General features: G+C 50.7%; 1 protein-coding gene across 1 annotated transcript in view; it reads left to right on the top strand.

Moving 5' to 3' along the window:
• LOC102033371 (gamma-aminobutyric acid receptor subunit alpha-3) overlaps positions 1-19,327 on the top strand; it is a 68,314-nt gene that overhangs the window by 12,007 nt on the left and 36,980 nt on the right. The window contains exon 3 of the mRNA XM_031056025.1: positions 880-1,001. Coding sequence (XP_030911885.1) covers positions 880-1,001 — 122 coding nt within the window. The remainder of the gene's footprint in view (positions 1-879; positions 1,002-19,327) is intronic.

Raw genomic sequence — 19,327 nt, 5'->3', positions numbered from 1 at the left:
AGGGCTCCTAAAACACTCCCCGTGGTGCAGTGGTGGATCCCCCACCGTGGTGGATCTGAGGAGGGAAAGGTGGGGAGGGGACAGTGAGGAGCTCTGTGGGGACAGAGGGGATCTGATCAGAAATCCTTGTGGTGAATCCTGCAAACACAGGAATTTACCCAAACCTGAGTCCCATCTTGCCCTTCAGGCCCTTCCGTCCCTGAGGCTTTCCCTGTAGCTGTGGGAAAGGTGGGGAGCAAACAGTGAGGAGCTCTGTGAAGACAGAGGGGAGCTGATCAGAAATCCCTGTGATGAGTCCTGCAAACACAGGAATTTACCCAAACCTGAGTCCCATCTTGCCCTTCAGGCCCTTCTGTCCCTGAGGCTTTCCCTGTAGCTGTGGGAAAGGTGGGGAGCAAACAGTGAGGAGCTCTGTGAAGACAGAGGGGAGCTGATCAGAAATCCCTGTGATGAGTCCTGCAAACACAGGAATTTACTAAAACCTGCCCTGTCCCATCCTGCCCTTCAGGCCCTTCCCTCCCTGTATCTCTGGGAAAGGTGGGATTGGGACAGTGAGGAGCTCTGTGAGGACAGTCAGGAGCTGATCAGAAATGCCCTGTGGTGTGTGCAAACACAGGGATTTACCCAAACCTGAGTCCCATCCTGCCCTTCAGGCCCATGCCCTGTGGTGTGTGCAAACACAGGGATTTACCCAAACCTGAGTCCCATCCTGCCCTTCAGGCCCATGCCCTGTGGTGTGTGCAAACACAGGGATTTACCCAAACCTGAGTCCCATCCTGCCCTTCAGGCCCATCCCTCCCTGTAGCTCTGGGCACACACACAGTGTAGATTTCCCCTCTAACCCTCTCTCCTGGTTTTTCCCCGCTCTCCCTGTGCCAGGCTCTCTCAGAAGCACGTCTCAGACGTGGTGGATGACAGCAAGGACAACATCACCATTTTCACACGCATCCTGGACCGGCTCCTGGACGGCTACGACAACCGCCTGCGGCCTGGCCTCGGAGGTCAGTGGTGCTTCCTGCCGCCCTCAGCAGGGACAGGCAGCTCAGATGGCTTTGGGATGACTCTGGCACTGCCAGGAGGGTGGGCTGTTCACTGCCAGGCTCACTTTGGGGCTGTTTCCCCATTTTGAAGGTGTTTGGCAACCCCCAGCGAGGGGAGAGAATGATTCATGTGACTCCATCTCATCAAAAGGGAGGCCCAGTATGGACCAACTGCAGTGCTGAAGGCACTGTGTAAGAGTTGGCTTCCTCACAGATCCCACCCTCCTCCTCTCCCAAATTTCAGGCTGAGTTTTCATGTTACAAGGAGGGATCCTGATCAAGAGGTAGAATATCATCAAGAAAAGATTTATAATTCCTAGGATTTTGTGATGAGAGTAGAATTTTGATCCTAATGAAGGTTATAGCAAAATTTTCCTGCCTATCAATGCTGTCTTTTTTGATCCTTTATTTTCCCTGCTGTCTTCTCAAAAGTTATTTCTACCTCTGTTTGGCTTTTGATATTTAATTATCCAGTGACACCTGTACTGAACACACTTGTTTCATTTCAGATGGTTACTATCAAAAGGCTAATTAATTACTTTATTATACTATATTATTCTATATTATATTACACTATATTACATCTAAACCAAATCTGCCAAGCACTCAATCCTACTCACACTGCCCAGAATCTCGTGACTGTCACCCAACAGTCCCGACACACACACACACGCCTGGCCCTGACAGGCCAAGGAAACAAAACTCCATCACTCTGGGTAAACAATCTCCATGTTGCATTCTACTTTGGCACAAACACGGGCACAGCAAATGAGATAAAAATTGGTTTTCCTTTCTCTGAGGTTCAGAGAATGTGAATCTCAGAAATATTCTTAGGAAGAATTGTGCCTTGCTTTTCTCTGGGAAGAGAAATGTGGGGCTCCAGTTTGGCTGTTGGGTATTTCGTGGGCTGAGAGGCGAGTCCCAGGGTGCTGTGGTGGCCTGTGACAGTGCAAGGACAGGCCTGCAGATGGAGCAGCTGTGGGTGAACCTATTCCTGCTATTTTAGAGGCAGGAGAAAAAAAAATCCCTTTCAGAAATGCTGATACATTCACTGAGGGGCAGAGCACGTCCAGAGAAAAGGTCTGGGCACAACTCTGATGAGGAGCAGCTGGGAGAGCCCAGCCTGGAGAAAAGGGGGAACATTTTCACTTTCTACAGCTCCCTGAAAGAAGGTTGGAGCCAGGTGTGGGTCAGTCTGTTCTCCAGGGAAACGAATGACAGGACAAGAGGAGATGACCTCAAGTTGCCCCAGGGGAGGTTTACATTAGATGTAAGGAAAAGCTTTTCACAGAAAGGGTTGTAAAGCACTGGGAAAGGTTTTCTGGGAAATGGTAGGGCCAGCATCCCTGAAAGTGTTGGCGTGGCACCTGAGGACACGGGTCAGTGCTGAACGTGGTGGTGCTGCTGGCTGCACAGCTGGGCTTGATGACCTTTCCCAACCTGAACCATTCTGTGGCTCTGTGCCACCAGCTTGCAGAACCTTCAGCTCATGTTGGTGTTGATTTTAGTCAGTTTGCTTTGCTACAAAGCCTCTATCTCCACATCTTCTCAGTTATTTCCTATGCAGCTGTCACCTGGCAAGCTCTCCCCCCTTGTGCTGCTCTGGGCACCGGGCACTCACCCAGGCCTGAGCTGCCTTCAGCACTGCTGCCAACATTGCTGCTGCTGCTGCAGAGCCTCTCTGCAAGCTCCTGCACTTGTCTGAGGTGCCTCAGAAGGAAAAACCAAGGAAAAACCTTCCCACCTAATGCCTACAGCTACAGTCAGCATCATCTAAGGGGGCAGAAGAAACAGGGAGATGTGTGGGGAAGAGAGATGTGAGATTAGGGAGATGTGGGCCTGGGTGCTTTCCTGGTGTGCTGTTGCTGTGCCAGAGGTGGCCCCTCTAAGGAGCTGACAGCTGAGTGCCCCTGGGGCTGTGAGGGGATGCCCCTGCTCTGCTCTGAGCTCTCCTGCTCACCAAAGCTGTGCTGCTGCTGGTGATTCCCACCCAGAGCTGGGTGAGGTGGAGCTGCTGGTGATTCCCACCCAGAGCTGGAGTCACCACGTGCCCTCCCATTTTCTGCAGTCCTGCTGCCAAGAGCTGCTTTGCTGAGCTCTTGCATGCTGATGGGATCTCCTGGAATGGCCCTTTCCTTCCCCAGAGCAGCCCTGCCTCTCCCAGCCCCCTGTCCACTCCGTGCCACAGCCCTGTGCCCTGCAGCTGCCCTTGAGACCATGCCAAGCAGGAAGGGCTTTCCCAGCGAGCATCCTCCCCTCTGCTGTGCTGCAGGACCCGGGCAGGAAAGGGTTACAGCGTCTGCATAAGCAATCAGTCAGTTTTATTGCTTTTGTTGCTTGTTTCTTTCCCCCAGAATTAACTCTGGTCCCACTAATAGCTTTGCTTCCTCGAGTCTCCCCGATGGCTGTATTGATTTAAGTGAAACGAGTTCTGCACGGGGACTGAGGGGCATTTCTGCTCACTGTAGGCTCAGCTGCAGACAAGGCTGCTCAGTATTAACAAGAGGAGTCCCAAGAGCCCCTTGCTGGGGAAGTTCAAACCTTTCTTGGAACATCTTTGCTCTGTTGCTTTAGATCCTTTAATAACGTGTTTAACATAATAAATTGCCTTTGCCTGAGCCAGCCCTTGCTGTTTAAGGACTGCTCTCAGGTTCTCCTTGCTGGGGCTCCCTGCAGAGCCTCCTTTATGCACCTGGAGCTTCCCTGGAGCTCCCAGGAGCAGGAGAGGGGAGATGTGGTCAGGAGAAGGAGGTGGAACTGCCTGAGCAAGGCTGAGATGTCCTGTGCCCCAAAAAGAAGAGATGCTCAAGTAGTGGGATGCAGATGAAGGGACCACCAGAGATTCTTCGTGAATGACAGAGACTTGAGGCACTCTGGCAGACACAGGTGGGAGGTGGTGGTGAGGGCTGCAGGTTTTGGGGGCTCTTGCTTGGCAGTGAGTTGTCCTCTGTGTGTGGAGCAGCCTGGTGAGCCAAGCTGTCCCCAATTTTGGTTTTTTTCCCAAGGCTGAAGCCTTGGAGGTCTCTCAGGAGGAGAATTGGAGGCAAAGACCTCTCCCACTGCTGCTGGTGGCCAGAGAAGCAGAAATGGTCCTGCTGCAGACTGCAGAGTTTGGGGTTAATGGAAGAGCCTGGGGTGGCAGTCAGCAAGAGATGGGCTCTTTTATCTTACAGAATCTGGGTTTGCTGTTGGGTGAACACTTTGATAGAGAGCTCCAAGCCAGCTCTGGTACTTCCACCTTACTGACACTTGACAGTGTATTTACAGGTGCACCAGCAGTGTCGGGGGTAACCAGTCTGACCAGATGGGATGCAGCAGGATTAAGCTTTGAACTCCTAAAATAATATTCCTTTTCCTGTAGTTTTTTGTCCAGAGCTGTGTGAGGGCTGGGAAAGGGATTGCCTTGCTCCCCAGGAGCAGCTGTGCTGCATGGGTCTGGGCCATGGACAAGGAACATTGGTTTTCCTGTAAGACAGCACTGGGCAGTCCCTGTAGTGTCCCCATTTCCCTTGGGAATGTTTTCCATTGGTTTTCTGAAGATGTCAGGCAAGAGCATCCACACCCTGCAGTCCATGGAAAGGGCAGATGTGGTGCTCTCGTGTCCACACAGGCTGCTGGGAGGATGGAGTTCCCTAGATTGTGTGTAACCTGTGTGAAGCAGGACATGCAGGCTCTTTGCCTGGCTGGTTTTCCTGCTCTGGGTGAGATGGCCCTGCAGACATTTGGGCCATGGAGGGCTGGGCAGGGTTTGGGGCTGCAGCACCTCTCAGGGCTCTACAGTGCTGTGTGTGCTCAGCCCTGTCCCCTCCTTCAGCTCCCTGTGCACCAGGAGCTGAGCAGTGTTTGTTTAGACTTTGGGAGAAGACACTGTGTAAGCAACAGAGTGTTAATGTGGTGACTTCTCCCCTCAAGATAGCCTCTTTGTATTTATTTTCTTATCCCCTCTGCTTTCACCATCTGCTGCCACCCACTCTAATAGCTGCCATGCCAGAGCTCCTCTTGCTGCCAGGATGCTGCAGGCACGAGCTGAAGCAAGTGCTGAGGCTGCTCAGGAGTGCCTGCTGCTGCTGCAGAGCCAGGCTCCAGGTGAGCATGGCCCTGTCCCCAGACAGGCTCCAGGTGAGCATGGCCCTGCCTGCTGCCCCTGCCCCAAACAGGACACAGCCAGGCCAGCCAGGAGTCCGTGCTGTCCTGAGGCAAGGGGCAGGTTTAGGAGCACAATTCTTCAAAAGAGAAAGGCAGGAGAAGGTGGCTGTCAGACTCCTCCTCCTGCAGTGACCCTCTGCAGCGCTGGGGACAGGACCATTTGTGTCACAGTGTCAGGCAGGAGGTTTTCCCTGGCTCTGCCCACTGGACTTCTCTTAGGAGCAGAGCCGAGTCTTTTCTGTGGCCTCATGACCACTGAAGGACAGTCTGGGCTTGGGGAAGGGGGAGCTGCATAAACAGAACACCTCCTAGGGCTCAGAGTGGGGCAGGAGAGGCAGGAGCTGTCAGCACAAAGGCTCTGTTTCCCTGGGAGAGCAGGGGGCAGATTGGTTATTAAGTCAGGAGAGAACAGTGATGGACCCCGAGGGAATGGAAACATCTGCTGTCATGGCCAGCCTTGCAGGGTCACAAAATGTCCTGAGAGAGCTTCTGTGGGCAGCACGGGCCTCTGCTCCTGGTGTGGGGCTGAGAATTCACACAGATCCTCTGTGAAATCACACAGATGCTCTCTAAAGTCACACAGATGCTCTCTGAAGTCACACAGATGCTCTCTAAAGTCACACAGATCCTCTCTGAAGTCATTAATATCCTCTGTGAAATCACACAGATCCTCTCTGAAATCACACAGATGCTCTCTGAAGTCACACTGATCCCCTGTGAAGTCACACAGATCCCCTGTGAAGTCACACAGATGCTCTCTGAAGTCACACAGATGCTCTGCCCAGCCTGCAGAGGCTGCACTGGGAAGTGTCTGTCTCCATCTCTCGGGTTCTCCTTGCTGGGGCTCCCTGCAGAGCCTCCTTTATGCACCTGGAGCTCCCAGGAGCAGGAGAGGGGAGATGTGGTCAGGAGAAGGAGGTGGAACTGCCTGAGCAAGGCTGAGATGTCCTGTGCCCCAAAAAGAAGAGATGCTCAAGTAGTGGGATGCAGATGAAGGGACCACCAGAGATTCTTCGTGAATGACAGATGTCCAAAACCACCCTGTGTGTCCTTGCAGACCTTACAGGGCCACTGTGGTGTCCAGCACAGTCACCATGAGGGAGAGCACAGAGGTTGGGGGTTCCAGGGTCAGTGGTGCTCCCAGGACAGCTGAACCCCCTCTACTTTATTCCTAATTGATGGCATTTGGCAAATGGAACAGACCCATCCTGGGAATGCTTGGGCAGGGCCAGGAGGGGACATTTCCAGGCTTTTCCTTCCTTACAGCCCGCTTTAAATATGCTTTGGCAGTGTAGGGCTATTACTGCTGGAGGAGGAGGCATGTGGGACCTTCCCACAGCTGTCTGCAAAGCAAAAGGGGTTTTTCCAGCTCAGGCAGAGACTGGCTGTTCCACAGGGCCAGGGGTGTGCCTGAGGTACATATGGGGTGAGGCTGAGGAGCCCAGAGAGCATCTGGACAAAGTCTCTGTATTGAGTGGTTGGGAAGCATTCCAGAAAACTGCTGGGCTTTTCCAGGGCATGCCAGGAGGGAAAGATTTTGCCCCAGGGAAGAGGAGAAGAGGAGAAGAGAGTAGGCTGTTCAGTTTTCTAAAAGATGAGTTGTAAACATCCTAGATAAGCCAGTTTCTCCAATTGCAATTAACAAGCAATTTGTAGCATGTTAAGCAGCCAGGCAGGGATCAATGAGTGTTATCCCTCCTGGATGCAGCACCACTGACAAGGTAACTCCTGGTGTTTCCTTGAAGCCTCTCTGGAGTCCCTGAGCAGCTCAGCCCTGCTGAGGAGGTGGTGGCTGCTCAGCATCCTGCCAGGCCAGCTCTGCACCAGGGGCTTCTGAGGTTTGGGAGCCTCCTGAAGTGTCCTTGGGGTTTAGCAGGAGCAGCAAACACAGGCACAATTCCCCAGGCAGAGCAAGGCCCCTCACCCCTTGGGTTCCTTCTTCCTTGGGGACAGGTGTGGCACCCATTCCTTGTCCCTGGGGTGGTCCCATCCAGCCAGAGGGGAGGCTCAGTTTTATCTTTCCAACTGAGTCTATCCAGAGGGTGAAAGCAGCCCAAGCTCCTCTTCCTCTCTCCACTGTGCTGCTCTTTGGTGGCAGCACCTCCCAGCCCACGCTGGGCTCCAGCAGGACTTGGTGCAGCCAGGGCCTGCTGCTCACATCAGGGGTGCCCACCTGGGCTGTGGTGCCTTTTCTCTGTCCGTACTGTGTCAGCTCTGACTTGCCAATGGTTTTGGTCTATAGCCACTTGTTAATATTTATCCTGAATAATTTATAATTTTCATTATTATTTTGTCAGCACCTTGGTTGGAATTTCTCGTTTCCTCTTTCTGCGGTGCAATGTCTCTTCCTGTACTTTTAATGATGCTGTGGTTTGGCAGGATGGCTCCTGAGGAACATCTATATCCCTGCCTGGCCACCTGTATTTCACTAATTCAAGAGCTGATGGCCAACAGGGTTTGGATTTGGGCTCAGAGCAGCTCCCTTTAGGTTGAGACATTCCCAGGAGATGCTTGGTGTCCTACACCTCAGTGCATCTGTCATTTTGGCCTGACCTCCTGCAGGTGAGGGCTTGTCTGTTGCTGTGGGAGCACTAAGGCACAGGGGCTGAAATAGAATAATTAAATTACAGCACTGCCTTCTCTTGAAAGTACAGTGCTGTCCAAAATGAAACACCAGACCTTATCTGCCTGGCAGGATCCAAGAAGAAATCTGTTTGCAGTGACATTAACCTATAACAGTGGTAAAAATTGTTAAATTGTCCAGATTGAAGTTTATGGAACTTTTATTTCCTAAAATCTGGATGAAATGTTGAAATTGACCTTTTCACTTGTGGATAGGTTTTTCACCTGTGTGTGTGATAAAGCTGCCTCAAAAACATCTAGACCTAGTGTTTGTGTGAGAGAAACATGAGATGACAAACACAGTTGTCCTCTGTTGTTTATTACAATTTCTAGGGTTTCAAGTCTGTGTTTAATCTGTTTTTCTGTCTTAATGTTCCACTTCTCTCAACTTCTCATCTCTTCTCTCTGATCTGACTTCGTGCTTTGTATTGGTTACTCCAGGGAGGAATTTGATCCTTTCTTAGAAAAAAACCCCAAAATCCATGTCTTATCTCAGATTTTTGTCTCTGTCTGAGCTTCCTTGATGAGTTTTAATTTGAAGCTGAGGCATTGCCTGAACAGCATTTCCTTCTGTTTACCTTTCCGGGCAACGGGGACCCTGCTCTGCTCGTCAAACTTCTGAAGTCAAGATCTGCCTGTGAACAAATGAAAGAAAGGTTGTGGTTCCCCTCGAGGGCAGCTCTCCAAAGGCAGCTTTGCTGTGGATTTGCAGAGCCCTGGTGCTCTCCTCTGTGGCCCAGAATTCCTGGTGGTGTTGCTGTTTACACCCCTGGTGCACAGCTGTGTGTGAAAAGCCTTGCACACATCAGAAGGCAGGCGAGGAGCACGGCCCTGACAGCTGTGCCTAAGGGTGGAATCTTCTCTTAAATAAGTTATGAATGTGCTGAGGGCAACACAAGCCTTTATCAAAGCTTCAGAGGTGTCACAAGAACCAGGGAGGGCTCAGGAATCCACTGTGAAAGGACATTGATTGCTTTTGGTGTGAAACACCTGGCTTTGGGTCAGCACTGGTGCTTTGGGGGCATCTGGCAGAGCTGTGAGGGGGTCACCACGCCAGCTCTGTGCCTGCCACCCTCTGCAGGGGCAGTCATGTGGCCAAAATCCATCACCAGCATTGTGTGCACGCTCCTGGGCTCTCCAGAGCAGCCCAGCCAAGCCCCTGGGCTGTGGGGCTGTGATTTGTGAGAAGGAAAAGTGTTTGTCCTGCTCCTGTGGGTGTCTTCTTTAGCCAAGCCCCTGGGCTATGGGGCTGTGATTTGTGGGTGCCTTTTTTAGCCCAGCCAAGCCCCTGGGCTGTGGGGCTATGATTTGTGAGAAGTGTTGCTCCTGCTCCTGTGTGTGATGTTTTTAGCCCAGCCAAGCCCCTGGGCTGTGAGGCTGTGATTTGTGAGAAGGAGAAGTGTTGCTTCTGCTCCTGTGAGTGCCTTTTTTAGCTGGTCCCTTCCCTGGGCTATAGGGCTGTGATTTGTGGGTGCCCTTTTCAGCCCAGCCAAGCCCCTGGGCTGTGGGGCTGTGATTTGTGAGACTGAGAAGTGTTTCTCCTGCTCCTGTGGGTGCCTTTTTTAGCTGGTGCCTTCCCTGGCTGCGTGTTTCCAGCGAGGAGCTGCTCACCCTGCCCTGCACCCACACGTGTACGCAAGAAGATTTTCCCCAAGGAGCAAGAAATATTTCTAGGAAAGGAAAGGCAGCTGGAGGGGTTTTTTTGCCCCAGTAACATGCACTGGAGTATCTCAGAGCTGCAGTGCTGGCTCAGCCACCTGCAGTGAAGCAGTGTGAGCGTCGGGCAGCTGCTCCCTGCCCGAGGGGGAGCTGTGCATGTGTCAGAGATGGGATGATGGTGTTTGTTTATAATGGCTCTGGAAGGCGATAGCTGATGTTTCAGCATGTTGAACATGTGTTAGATGGGTTTAAGAACATTAGTAGATGATGTTATAGATGGCTATAAACTGCTTGTGAGGATGTCTTTATTGATCTGTTGGACTATGGCAGCTTCTCCTTTATTAGAATTTCCAGGCCCATGTAAAGGATTTATAATGGGGCTTTGATATGGATTGAGAAATAAGATTGTTTTATTGGATGTTATGGAGTTTAAAAACAACTTTAATTGGTTTGTTCTGGGAAGCTGGTGGTGAAACAACTGGTCAAATACTGAGGAAACAGCAGCTATTTTGTTTTTTTGAGCTTGATGATGAAATGTTTGCAGCAGTTCATGTAGTAACATAGAGGTATTGTTTATGTCTGATGAGGCAAAGTCTGATTGTGTTGGTGGTGAATTTCAGCCCTGATCCACCTGGAAGAAGCAATCAAATCACATCTTCTGAGCCCCCTGTGGAGGGGGGATTAATGCTGCTGCTTCAGACCTGTTAGCTTCTTAATGCTGTTCCATTTATTTAAAGGTTATTGTTTGATTAAATAAAAATACTGGAGTGTTGGTGAGGGTGGAGGATGCATGGGGCTTTGGGGAGTGCTGCAAGGCTGTGAGGCTAAACTGTGCAGGGTCCCTTAAGCAAAGACTATTAAAAGTCAGAGGGAAATACCCTGTTGCAGTAAGTGGCAAAACCATCACCTGGTGGGGCAGGAATTTCCTGTAATATTTCTTTGTCTGCTAACTTGTAACGGAACTTTAAAAATGTGCCTCTGAAGGATGTGCAGCTAATGTTTATTAAAAAGAAAAAAAGAGTGCTTGTGGAGCACTGACAATTATAGGCACAGAGTATAGCCTAGAGAGGGATTTTAATCTGCAATTTGTATTGTGAGGAAAGGACACCCCGTTCTCTTTACCTTCTGGAAGGATATAATTCGAACCAAAGTGCTGAGAACAACAGGCACAGAAGAAGCACATGATTTTTTTATTTTTTTTCCCCCCTCTCCCAACCTGCTGGAAAATCCTATTGATGACAAAGTTCAGGCTGAGTCAGTGGATGGAACAACTCGTGACTGGAGCGAAATAAATTGTGTCTGAAAAGCCAGGATGCTGTTTGAACGTCGCAAAAGCCATTTCAGACAGCTCTGCTTTGGAAAGATCAGTTGTGATGGGAGAAACTTTGCTGAGGAAAGGGTCTGAGGACTATAACAAACCCCCCCAAAGCACAGCCATTGGCTCTGCACAGGCCTTGCTGCATCCCTCAGAGCTCTTGTTTAGGAAGTTTTGTGTTCATACAGCTCAGATCAGGGTTTTTTTGCTGTCCCACATTCATTCTTACTCATCTGATTCCTTATCTCATCATGTGGATGCCACTTTAGCCAGCTGTGGCTACTGTCCTGCAAAAAATGCAAACTCTGTGGGTTTCCCCCCGCCCCCCCAAGATGTATTTTCTGTGAAGGGTCTGTGCACATGTGGGAATTGAATTCCAGGCTCTTGTACATGAAAGATGAGAGCTCTTTCCTTTGGAGAGATGCACCTGGTCTTGCCTGAGTTTGAAAACACCTTTTCCTAGAAAAGAGCCTTGTCTGCTTTCATGAGGAAGGGTTAAAAAACAAAAGCATGAAACCTCCTTTCTTCTTCCCTGATCAATCTGGCCATGGTTATGAGAGAAGCTTTCTGATAGCTCCTCTTTGTCATGTCAATACCATTAAGGCCACTTTGGCAAGGGAAGCAATGTATAATTAATCTGCAAATCAGTAACGAGGATGTGATTTTTATACAAAGGAGAAGGTCTTTAACTGCAGAAGGCTTTGTGTGGGCATGGCCATGCTTGGATGGGACCTCCCTGGAGCATCCCTGTCCCAACAGCTCCCCTGTGTGACACACCTTCAATGGGGCCCATTTGCTGCCCTCCAACAAAAGGACTGAGTCTACAAATAAATGGGAACCAAGTGGGGCAAGGCTCAGGTTAGGAGTATGCAAGTGCCTCTGAACACCTGCCCAGTGAGTTGGTTGAGCCTGAAAAATATCTTTAAGACTTTGCCTCCATCCACTGGTTTTGCTGTTTTGGGTTTCTTAAAGCTTTGGCTCAATTGGAATTATTATTATTTTGATGCAGAACGCATTAAAAAGGGAAAAGGAAAGAAATCCAAGCCCTATCTGGACTGATTTGTTCCCAGAAAGATGTTCAATTTTGTATGTATAATTGAAAGGGGCTAAATATAGCTATATTAATATTTATGGGCCTTATGTTGGAGTCAATACAAGAGTTGCTGTTCAAGGCAATTAAGCTTTACCTTTTCACATGTAGGATTTCGGTGTTTGGAGATGACATTAGTGGTGTGACCTGCATCCAAGAGAGAAAACACTAAAAGCGTGCCACCATCTGTGGAGTATGATACCCTGTATTTAGTGCTGTTTGCTGACAGGCAGTTTGTCTCCAGCGAGGCTGATCTCTCCAGGGCAGGGCTGCTGTCTTAATAGCAGGGAAATCAGTGCTCTGGGAGGCTTGCAGGAGAGCTGGCCCTGCTGTGTTTTGGGAGGATCTGAGCCACGAGCCTCTGGTGACATCACAAAGTGAGGATTGCCCACCTCTGCTGCATCTGTGGCTGCTGGGGATAAAGGGAAAACCGTGATGGTGGCACTTGGTGGATCCCGTTTGTGCTCACACCACCCACACCCTAGAGCTGGAGCACGGGAAATGTGACTCTGGGAGGGCTCTCTGTGCCCTGTGCCAGGGCTCAGGCTCTCTGTGCCTGTCTGCAGGGCCAGTCACAACCTTCATGTCACCAAAGCACCGAGAAAGCAAATCCTGTCCGGGGTTCTGAGCCGCTGTAGGGAGTGTGTGCATGGGGAATTAGGTCGGGGCTGGAAGGATGAAAACAAGTCAGTTTGCATGAATAACAAAGGCAAAGTGATGGTGTGCTGGATTTCTGAAGCATTGCCTTTCAAGAGAAGGGTATCACTGGGATAACACGACAAGAATCCTGGCAGTGGCTGAATTGCCCTGCATTGCTGCTTTTTGGGAGCTGCAGCTCCTCGCTGCTCCAGTTAACAAAGAGCTGTTGGATGCTGTAAAATCTCTCACTGATGGGGAGTGTCTGAGTCCTGCCTGTCTCTTACATTTGATCAATGTGTCAGGCTTTTTCTTTTTTCCATCTGGCTCTGACAACTGCCTTGGGGAAGGAGGGCTGCAGCAAGGAGCCTTGCTCAGGGTTGACCTGCCCTCCCCAGGGCTGCAGGTGGAGATTGTCTCAGTGATGCTGATCGTGGTGCTCATCCTTTCTCCAAGGACTCTCAAATCCTGAGTGGGTGTGTTTCTGTTCTTTCCCTGGTGCGTGGTGTGTTTTGGTAGCTGGAAGCCTTTTAACCTCCTTCAGTAACCATCAGGGGGGTGCATTTTCCAAGGATTTTCATTAGCTTTAGCTGCTGGAGCACAATGGCTGCTTAAACAGGGAGGGAAAAGTGGAAATCAAAGGGCACACCTGCCGAGGAAAAAATGGGGGCCATGCACTTAGTGGTGGGAAATGAGTTTTCAACTCCAAGTGGCCCTTTGGAATTCCACCTCAGCTCTGGGGATTTGCTCTGGGTGACGCTGACCCCAGCACTGGTATTTCCAATTACTGATGACACAATCCTTGCCCAAAGGTGCTGGCTCCAGAGCAGAGGAGTTTTCCTTGGTGTGCCTGTGAGTGAGCCAGTCCCACCTCATTTCTGTTCCTGAACAAGGGCAAGCCAAGCCATATATTAAGGAACAAGGAAATTGCACCAGTTAAATTTAAAAAACTCATTTAGCTAAAGCAGTGTAAGCGGCCATGAATATTTATCTGATGTTATGGAAGCGTGCGGACTCCCACCTACTTTATTAAATTGATTTTCAATAAAAATGCAAGTGGAAGACGTTTGATTAATGGCTGGTGGGACGGGACAATTAATGCGAAGTCTGGAGTCAGCAAGAAGTGTCCCCTGAGCCTGTGTGTCCCTGCTCCAGGCTGGGCTAACAAAAGGTTTCTAAACTCCTCCAAGGGGCCACAGCGACGTTTATCCATGTGGTTTCTAAAATGGGGTGAGCAGGAGCCAGTGTCTGGTTTTGCTGAGGTCCTGGCCTTGAAGCTGGCATGTGATGTTTGCTCCCAGTGTTCTAATTTTCTCAGATTTTCCCTGCTTTTCCCACCCCTCGGAGCAGGCTGCACCTGAGAATTAAACCCAGCAGCGAGCTCCAGCGCTCGCGCCGGCTTTGAGTGAGGCTCCCTTGGCCTTTGCATTTAAACATGCCTGGGATTAGCTCCATCAGCCTCCAGATCTGCTCAGCTCCTACCAATTTCCTGGCTCGGATTTGTCTCCTGCAGGAAGGCAATTTGGAGCTGTAAGGTTACAGCTCTATTAAGGCTCTCCAGCGTGGTGTCCCGCCGGGATCCTCGCAGCGCTGCCGCCGCCTCTTTCCGAGGAGCTGCAGGGAGATGCTGATCATGGGCCAAGTGAGGGTTCCTGGGATGGGATCCTGCTCACTCAGGGCACCTGGGCAGCCCTGCAGGGCCTGGGGGCTCCCCTGTCCCAGAGGGCAGCAGAGATGGGGGCTCCTTGCAGGCTGGAATGGAAACTCTCTGCTGGGATCGGGTGAAAAACCTCTGGGAGCTGCTGTGGGAGGGATGTGACAGCTCCTGTTCTCTGCAGGGTTTGCAGAGCCAGGGGTGCAGGGTTTTGGGGTGATGGTTAGGGACAGGAAGGTGCCTTGTGGGGCAGGGAAGGCTGGGGTTGGGCAGGGAGGTGGCTCCATCCCAGCACCCCTCAGCCTGTGGGGAGCAGAGAGGCACCGCAACCCCGTGAGCCACTGAAACTGCTGCCCAAGTGGCACCAGATAAACCTGGGGCATGAGTCCTTCCCCCAGCCAGGATGGCAGCCCCATGTCCTGCACTGGGGAGCAGGATGAGCACCTTGATGCCCTCAGCCCTTCCCAAGGGGCGCATGGCACCCAAAGGGCTGCAGCCAGATGGCACAGAGAGAGCATCCAGGGGCAGGGAGCACCAGGTGCTCCTGCTGCTGCACCTCCAGGATGAGAGGCTCGTGCAGTCTCTGTTCTGCAGCACTTTGGGGTTTTCTCCACATGCAAATGTGGCAGCAGGGAATAGGCACAGACACTCCTCACACAGTTGGCCGCTCCCTTGCTGTTCTTGCTTTGCTGGGGAGCTGGGCATGGACAAGAGTGATGGGAACAGAAAGGAATTAAAGGAAAAAAACAGGGGGGAGCAGATGCTGGGCATGGACAAGAGTGATGGGAACAGAAAGGAATTAAAAAAAATAAAAGGGAGTAGGTGCTGGCAAATAACTGCATGGCAGAAAAAGAGAGGGAGAGTTGTGGTTGAAAACAGAAGCTGAGGAAAGGCAGATTGGCAGGCAGCATATTTCTGGAGACAGCTTTCTCCTCTGTAGGCTGAGTCACCTAAGAAACGTGTCAATAAAACACACTCTCGGGCACTGTCTCTAATAAATATATATTTAAGAGAGACATTTCTTCAAAACTTCTGCGAGGAGATGTCGAATTCTGAAGGGATGGCATGAAAAATGACATCTCCAGTGGAAGCAGAGAGTTGCCATGGGAACTGGAACGCTTTGAACATACATCACTAAAACAAGAAAACATTTTCCCCAGCAAAGGAAATTAAAAATTACATACATCTGGAGGCATCTGCCCTCTGCCTGTCTCTGATGGGAGTATCAGAGTACCATGCAGCATATCATAATTCATGTAGTGGGCAGGACTGACAATTCCCCATCAGTTGTTGAATTTTCCTGAGTAACTGTGATAAAAAAGCCTTCCTGTCCTTGGGACAGGCAATGCTGGTGTCTGAACACTGCTGGGGAGGGGGAGATTTAGAGCCAAAATGGAATTTCCTCTGAAATTGTTCTGCTCACCTGGGGATAAAACAGCAGCCTGAATGCACAACTAAGCCCACCTTGCCACGTGAGCATGAATCCACTGCTGCCAGAGCTTGCTGGGGAGGGGACTTTTCCTGGGAGGCAGGGGAGGGCAGGTGAGAGGAGATGTCCTGGAGGAGCACAGTGAGTGTTTGGGGGTTTATCTTGTGCTTTGGAGACTCAGTTTTCCCATGCAACTCTGGGGCAGCAAAACCAGTAGGAGTTATTTGCACCTGGCAAAATAAAGTGTAATTTTTTTCTTTCCTTTTTCTCTTTCCCAGTGCCTTTCTCGGGGTGTGGCAGAGGTGGCACAGGGTGAGCCTAGGGGAAATGCTCAATTGACCAGTGCAGGGCAGTGTGAATTAAATAAGTTTATTTGCACAGTGCTGAAATAAATAAGCGCTGGCCGTGCAGCTCAGTGACCTGTGCATGACAGGGGACAGACAGCTCTGTGCAGAGCTGGGCTCTGCCACACAGACCATGCTGAGGTGCATGAAAAAGGGAAAACGTTTGTCTGCAGTGCCCTGGGAGCGCAGGTGAAGGATGCCAGAAGCATCACCAGAGGCACACTGTCTGAGGAGCTGATTGAGTTCTCTGCTGAAGGAAATGCCAGGCAGGAGCTAATGGATAGGGAACCAGAGTGCAAATTACAGCTTTGCTCCCTGCTATGGTACTCTTGTATCTTGTCTCAGTACCTGGTGTTGGCCTCAGGGGACAGGCTTGAAAATTAAATGGGCCCTTCCTCTGAGCTGTACAGCAACCCCCAGGAGTCACTTTCTTCTTCTATTTTTTTATTTCCATTTTTTGCCCACTACAGCCCATCACGTGTTCTGGCAGTGCTCAGCCTGCAGAGGAGCCTGCAATGAGATACAGCCAGAGGCACAGGCAGGCAGCACCAGGGCTGGAAGGCAGATGGGGAAACTGAGGCACAGCAGAGCTGCCTTCAGTGCATGCTCAGAGCCACGGTGCAGAGCAGCACTGGTGGGGCTGGAGCCCAGAGCTCAGCCTGCAAAGCTCATGCACTGAGACATCTCTTTTCTTCCTTCTCCCTCTGCAATGACACACATTTAATGCAGATTTGGTTTGAGCGAGTCTGTTTGGTTTGGGGGCCTTCATGACAAGAGGGGCTGGGGCATGTCTAGGGAAGGGAATGGAGCTGGGGAAGGGTCTGGAGCACCAGGAGGGGCTGTGGGGTTCAGCCTGGAGAAAAAGAGACTCAGGGGTGATTTTATTGCTCTCTACAGCTCCCTGACAGGAGGGAGCAGACAGGTGGGAATCAGTCTCTTCTCCCTGGCAGCCAGTGACAGGGTGAGAGGAAATGGCCTCAGCTTGAATCAAGGTGGGTTCAGGTTGGATATTAGGGAAAAGTTCTTTACTTAAAGGGTTGTAAAGCCTGGAACAGGCTGCTCAGTGAGGTGGTGGAATGACTATTCCTGGAAATATTCAAAGCACACGTGGTTGTGGCACTTGAGGGCATCGCTTAGTGGTGGACATGGTCGTGGTGCTGGGTCGAGGGTTGGACTTGATCTTAGAGATCCTTTCCAACCTTAATGACTCTGGTTTTTCTTGCATTCCCCTGTTTGCTTCCTTTTTCCAGTCTTTGCAGCTGTTTTCTCTGTTGTCTATCAATGATTATCAGGTTGGCAGCAGCAGTTTTGTATTGCACCTTCGTGCTTATCTTTTTCCTGGGGATCTGCCTGATGAATTGCAGAGCTCAGTAATTGCTTTACAAACTCCAAGGATGTTACTGGCACTGATCTGAAGATTTTGGAACTCCTCTCAAAGCAACTGTGGCCTGTTGGGGGGTGGTGATTTCTGTTAAAGAAAGACTTGCTGAGAATGAGTTACCTAAAGGCTCAGTGTTTTTAGGAAAGGGAGTAAGCAAAAACCTGCCAGGCCAATCTGCCTGAGGAAGAAGCTTCAGAGGCACATAGGTTCATGTGGGTTATAGATAAGCCTGGTCTAATAAGTGTTTTTCCCAGCTGTTCATGTGTGGAAGGATACAGCAATGCTTTGTTTTGGTGCCTCACCTCTCCCGTGTTTGCAGCCTCAGGCACAGCACTGAGGTGCTGAACCTGCTGCAGACTTTCCCTGAGGGTTGTGTTCACCAGGATCCCTTGGCATGGCCAGCAAGAACCCTGCCACTGATCCCTAAAGGGAGAATTACCTGAACCAGGTCATCAAGGCAGGCCCAAACCAGAGCACAGGTGCTTTGCAGGTAACATGGAGGGGGTTTGCCCAGTGCTGAGGTAGCAGCCTGGCATTTCTGCCCTCATGTTACTGCTCCTGCAGCAGAGCTCTCCTGGCTTTGGTGTCCTCAGGGCACAGCTGGATGTACCAGCTGGCTCCATGGCCTTGCCTGGCTGCTCTTCCCCTGTCCACAGGGACCAGCAGGGATTCCCTTTCCCAAGTGCCTCTGGCTTAGCCATCAAGGCCAGCCTTTAATACTGAGTGTGTTTAAATTATGCATGCTAATTTATATTCACACATTTTCCCATTGTATTTATAATATATAACAAACATGTTTATGTGGCATCTCCCTTCCATTAGCACAGGGTCTGGGAGCACTGCAGAACCTCTAAAAGCATGCTCATACATACATATTCCTCCTCTGTCTTCCTGGCATCTGAGGGTGTCCTGAGTCCTTAAAATAGTAACGACAGTAGCTTTGTTCATTCTGTCTTAGTTCTGTCTGTGGCAAAAATAGCACAGCTAATTTGTAGGCTCTGTTTGTAGTCTGTATGTGTGAGAATGAGGGGTGTGTATAAAGCCTCCATGGCTGCACACCCTCCAGCAGTCACTGCTTCTGAGTCTTTCTTCTGTCCCTGCTGGAGTGGTTGTTTATCAATAATTTGCACCACATCCTGAGTCTAACCCCCGGATCTGTATCTTAATGTGGTGATAAAAATATGTGCACGTGGATAAAAGGGGGGCAAGCTAAATTAAGTCACATTCTGTGGAGCCTTGTGGTGGATTTTTAGCCAGGGCTTCTAATGGTGTAAGGCTTATCACACCCATCTTTGCTGCCTTTTGTCTTCCATAAGCTTTAGAGCCTGTGGCTGATCTGAGCAAAGCCTGACAGAAAAGGTGGATAACTCTGAGATTTGGAGTCCCTCCAAGATTTGTGGAATATGAAGCTGAGTGGAAAAAGACCCAAAGCCGAGAGAGGTAACTAGGTGGGATCAACTGGTGTTAGGCTTCAGAAAATCAGGGAGGAAAAGCTGCTCTGAGGGAAGCAGGGTTTGTTGGCTCCTCTGCTGGTAAAGCAGCATCTCTCCTAGGCTGCTCTGCTGGATGGAGCTGTAACCTGCACCCCACACTCTTTGACAAGTGTGAGAAAATGCCTTTCACCAGCATGGCAGGGTGTGAAATCCCTGCAGCACCTTCTGCAGCAGCACCTGGGTGTGCCAGGTATGCCTGGAGCCCCTCAGCCCGTGTGTGTTCATGCAAAGGGGCAGTGCAGCGAGGTCAGAGCAGAGAGCTGGGCCACCTGCGCTGTTACCCCATGGAAGGGCTGGGGAGGGAGTGCAGTCACTCACCCAGCAGGGACCAGCAGGTGCCCCCTGTGCCTCTCAGCACTGTGCTGAGCAGCCCAGCGTGTCTGAGAGCTCTGCTTTAGGCAATAGCTGTGCCTTGATCCCAGCTCTCTTGGTGATGGAGCTGTGTAGGTGTGGAGAGAGCTCAGCCCTGGGTCAGAGCCACGGGCACATGTACAGACCATCTGCAGACTCCTGAGGGG

The sequence above is a fragment of the Geospiza fortis genome, unplaced genomic scaffold (assembly GCF_000277835.1).
Source record: "Geospiza fortis unplaced genomic scaffold, GeoFor_1.0 scaffold157, whole genome shotgun sequence".
In the NCBI taxonomy this organism is placed as follows: Eukaryota; Metazoa; Chordata; class Aves; order Passeriformes; family Thraupidae; genus Geospiza; species Geospiza fortis.
Note: the sequence above shows the minus strand (reverse complement) of the source record. Positions and strands in the feature narration are given on the sequence as shown.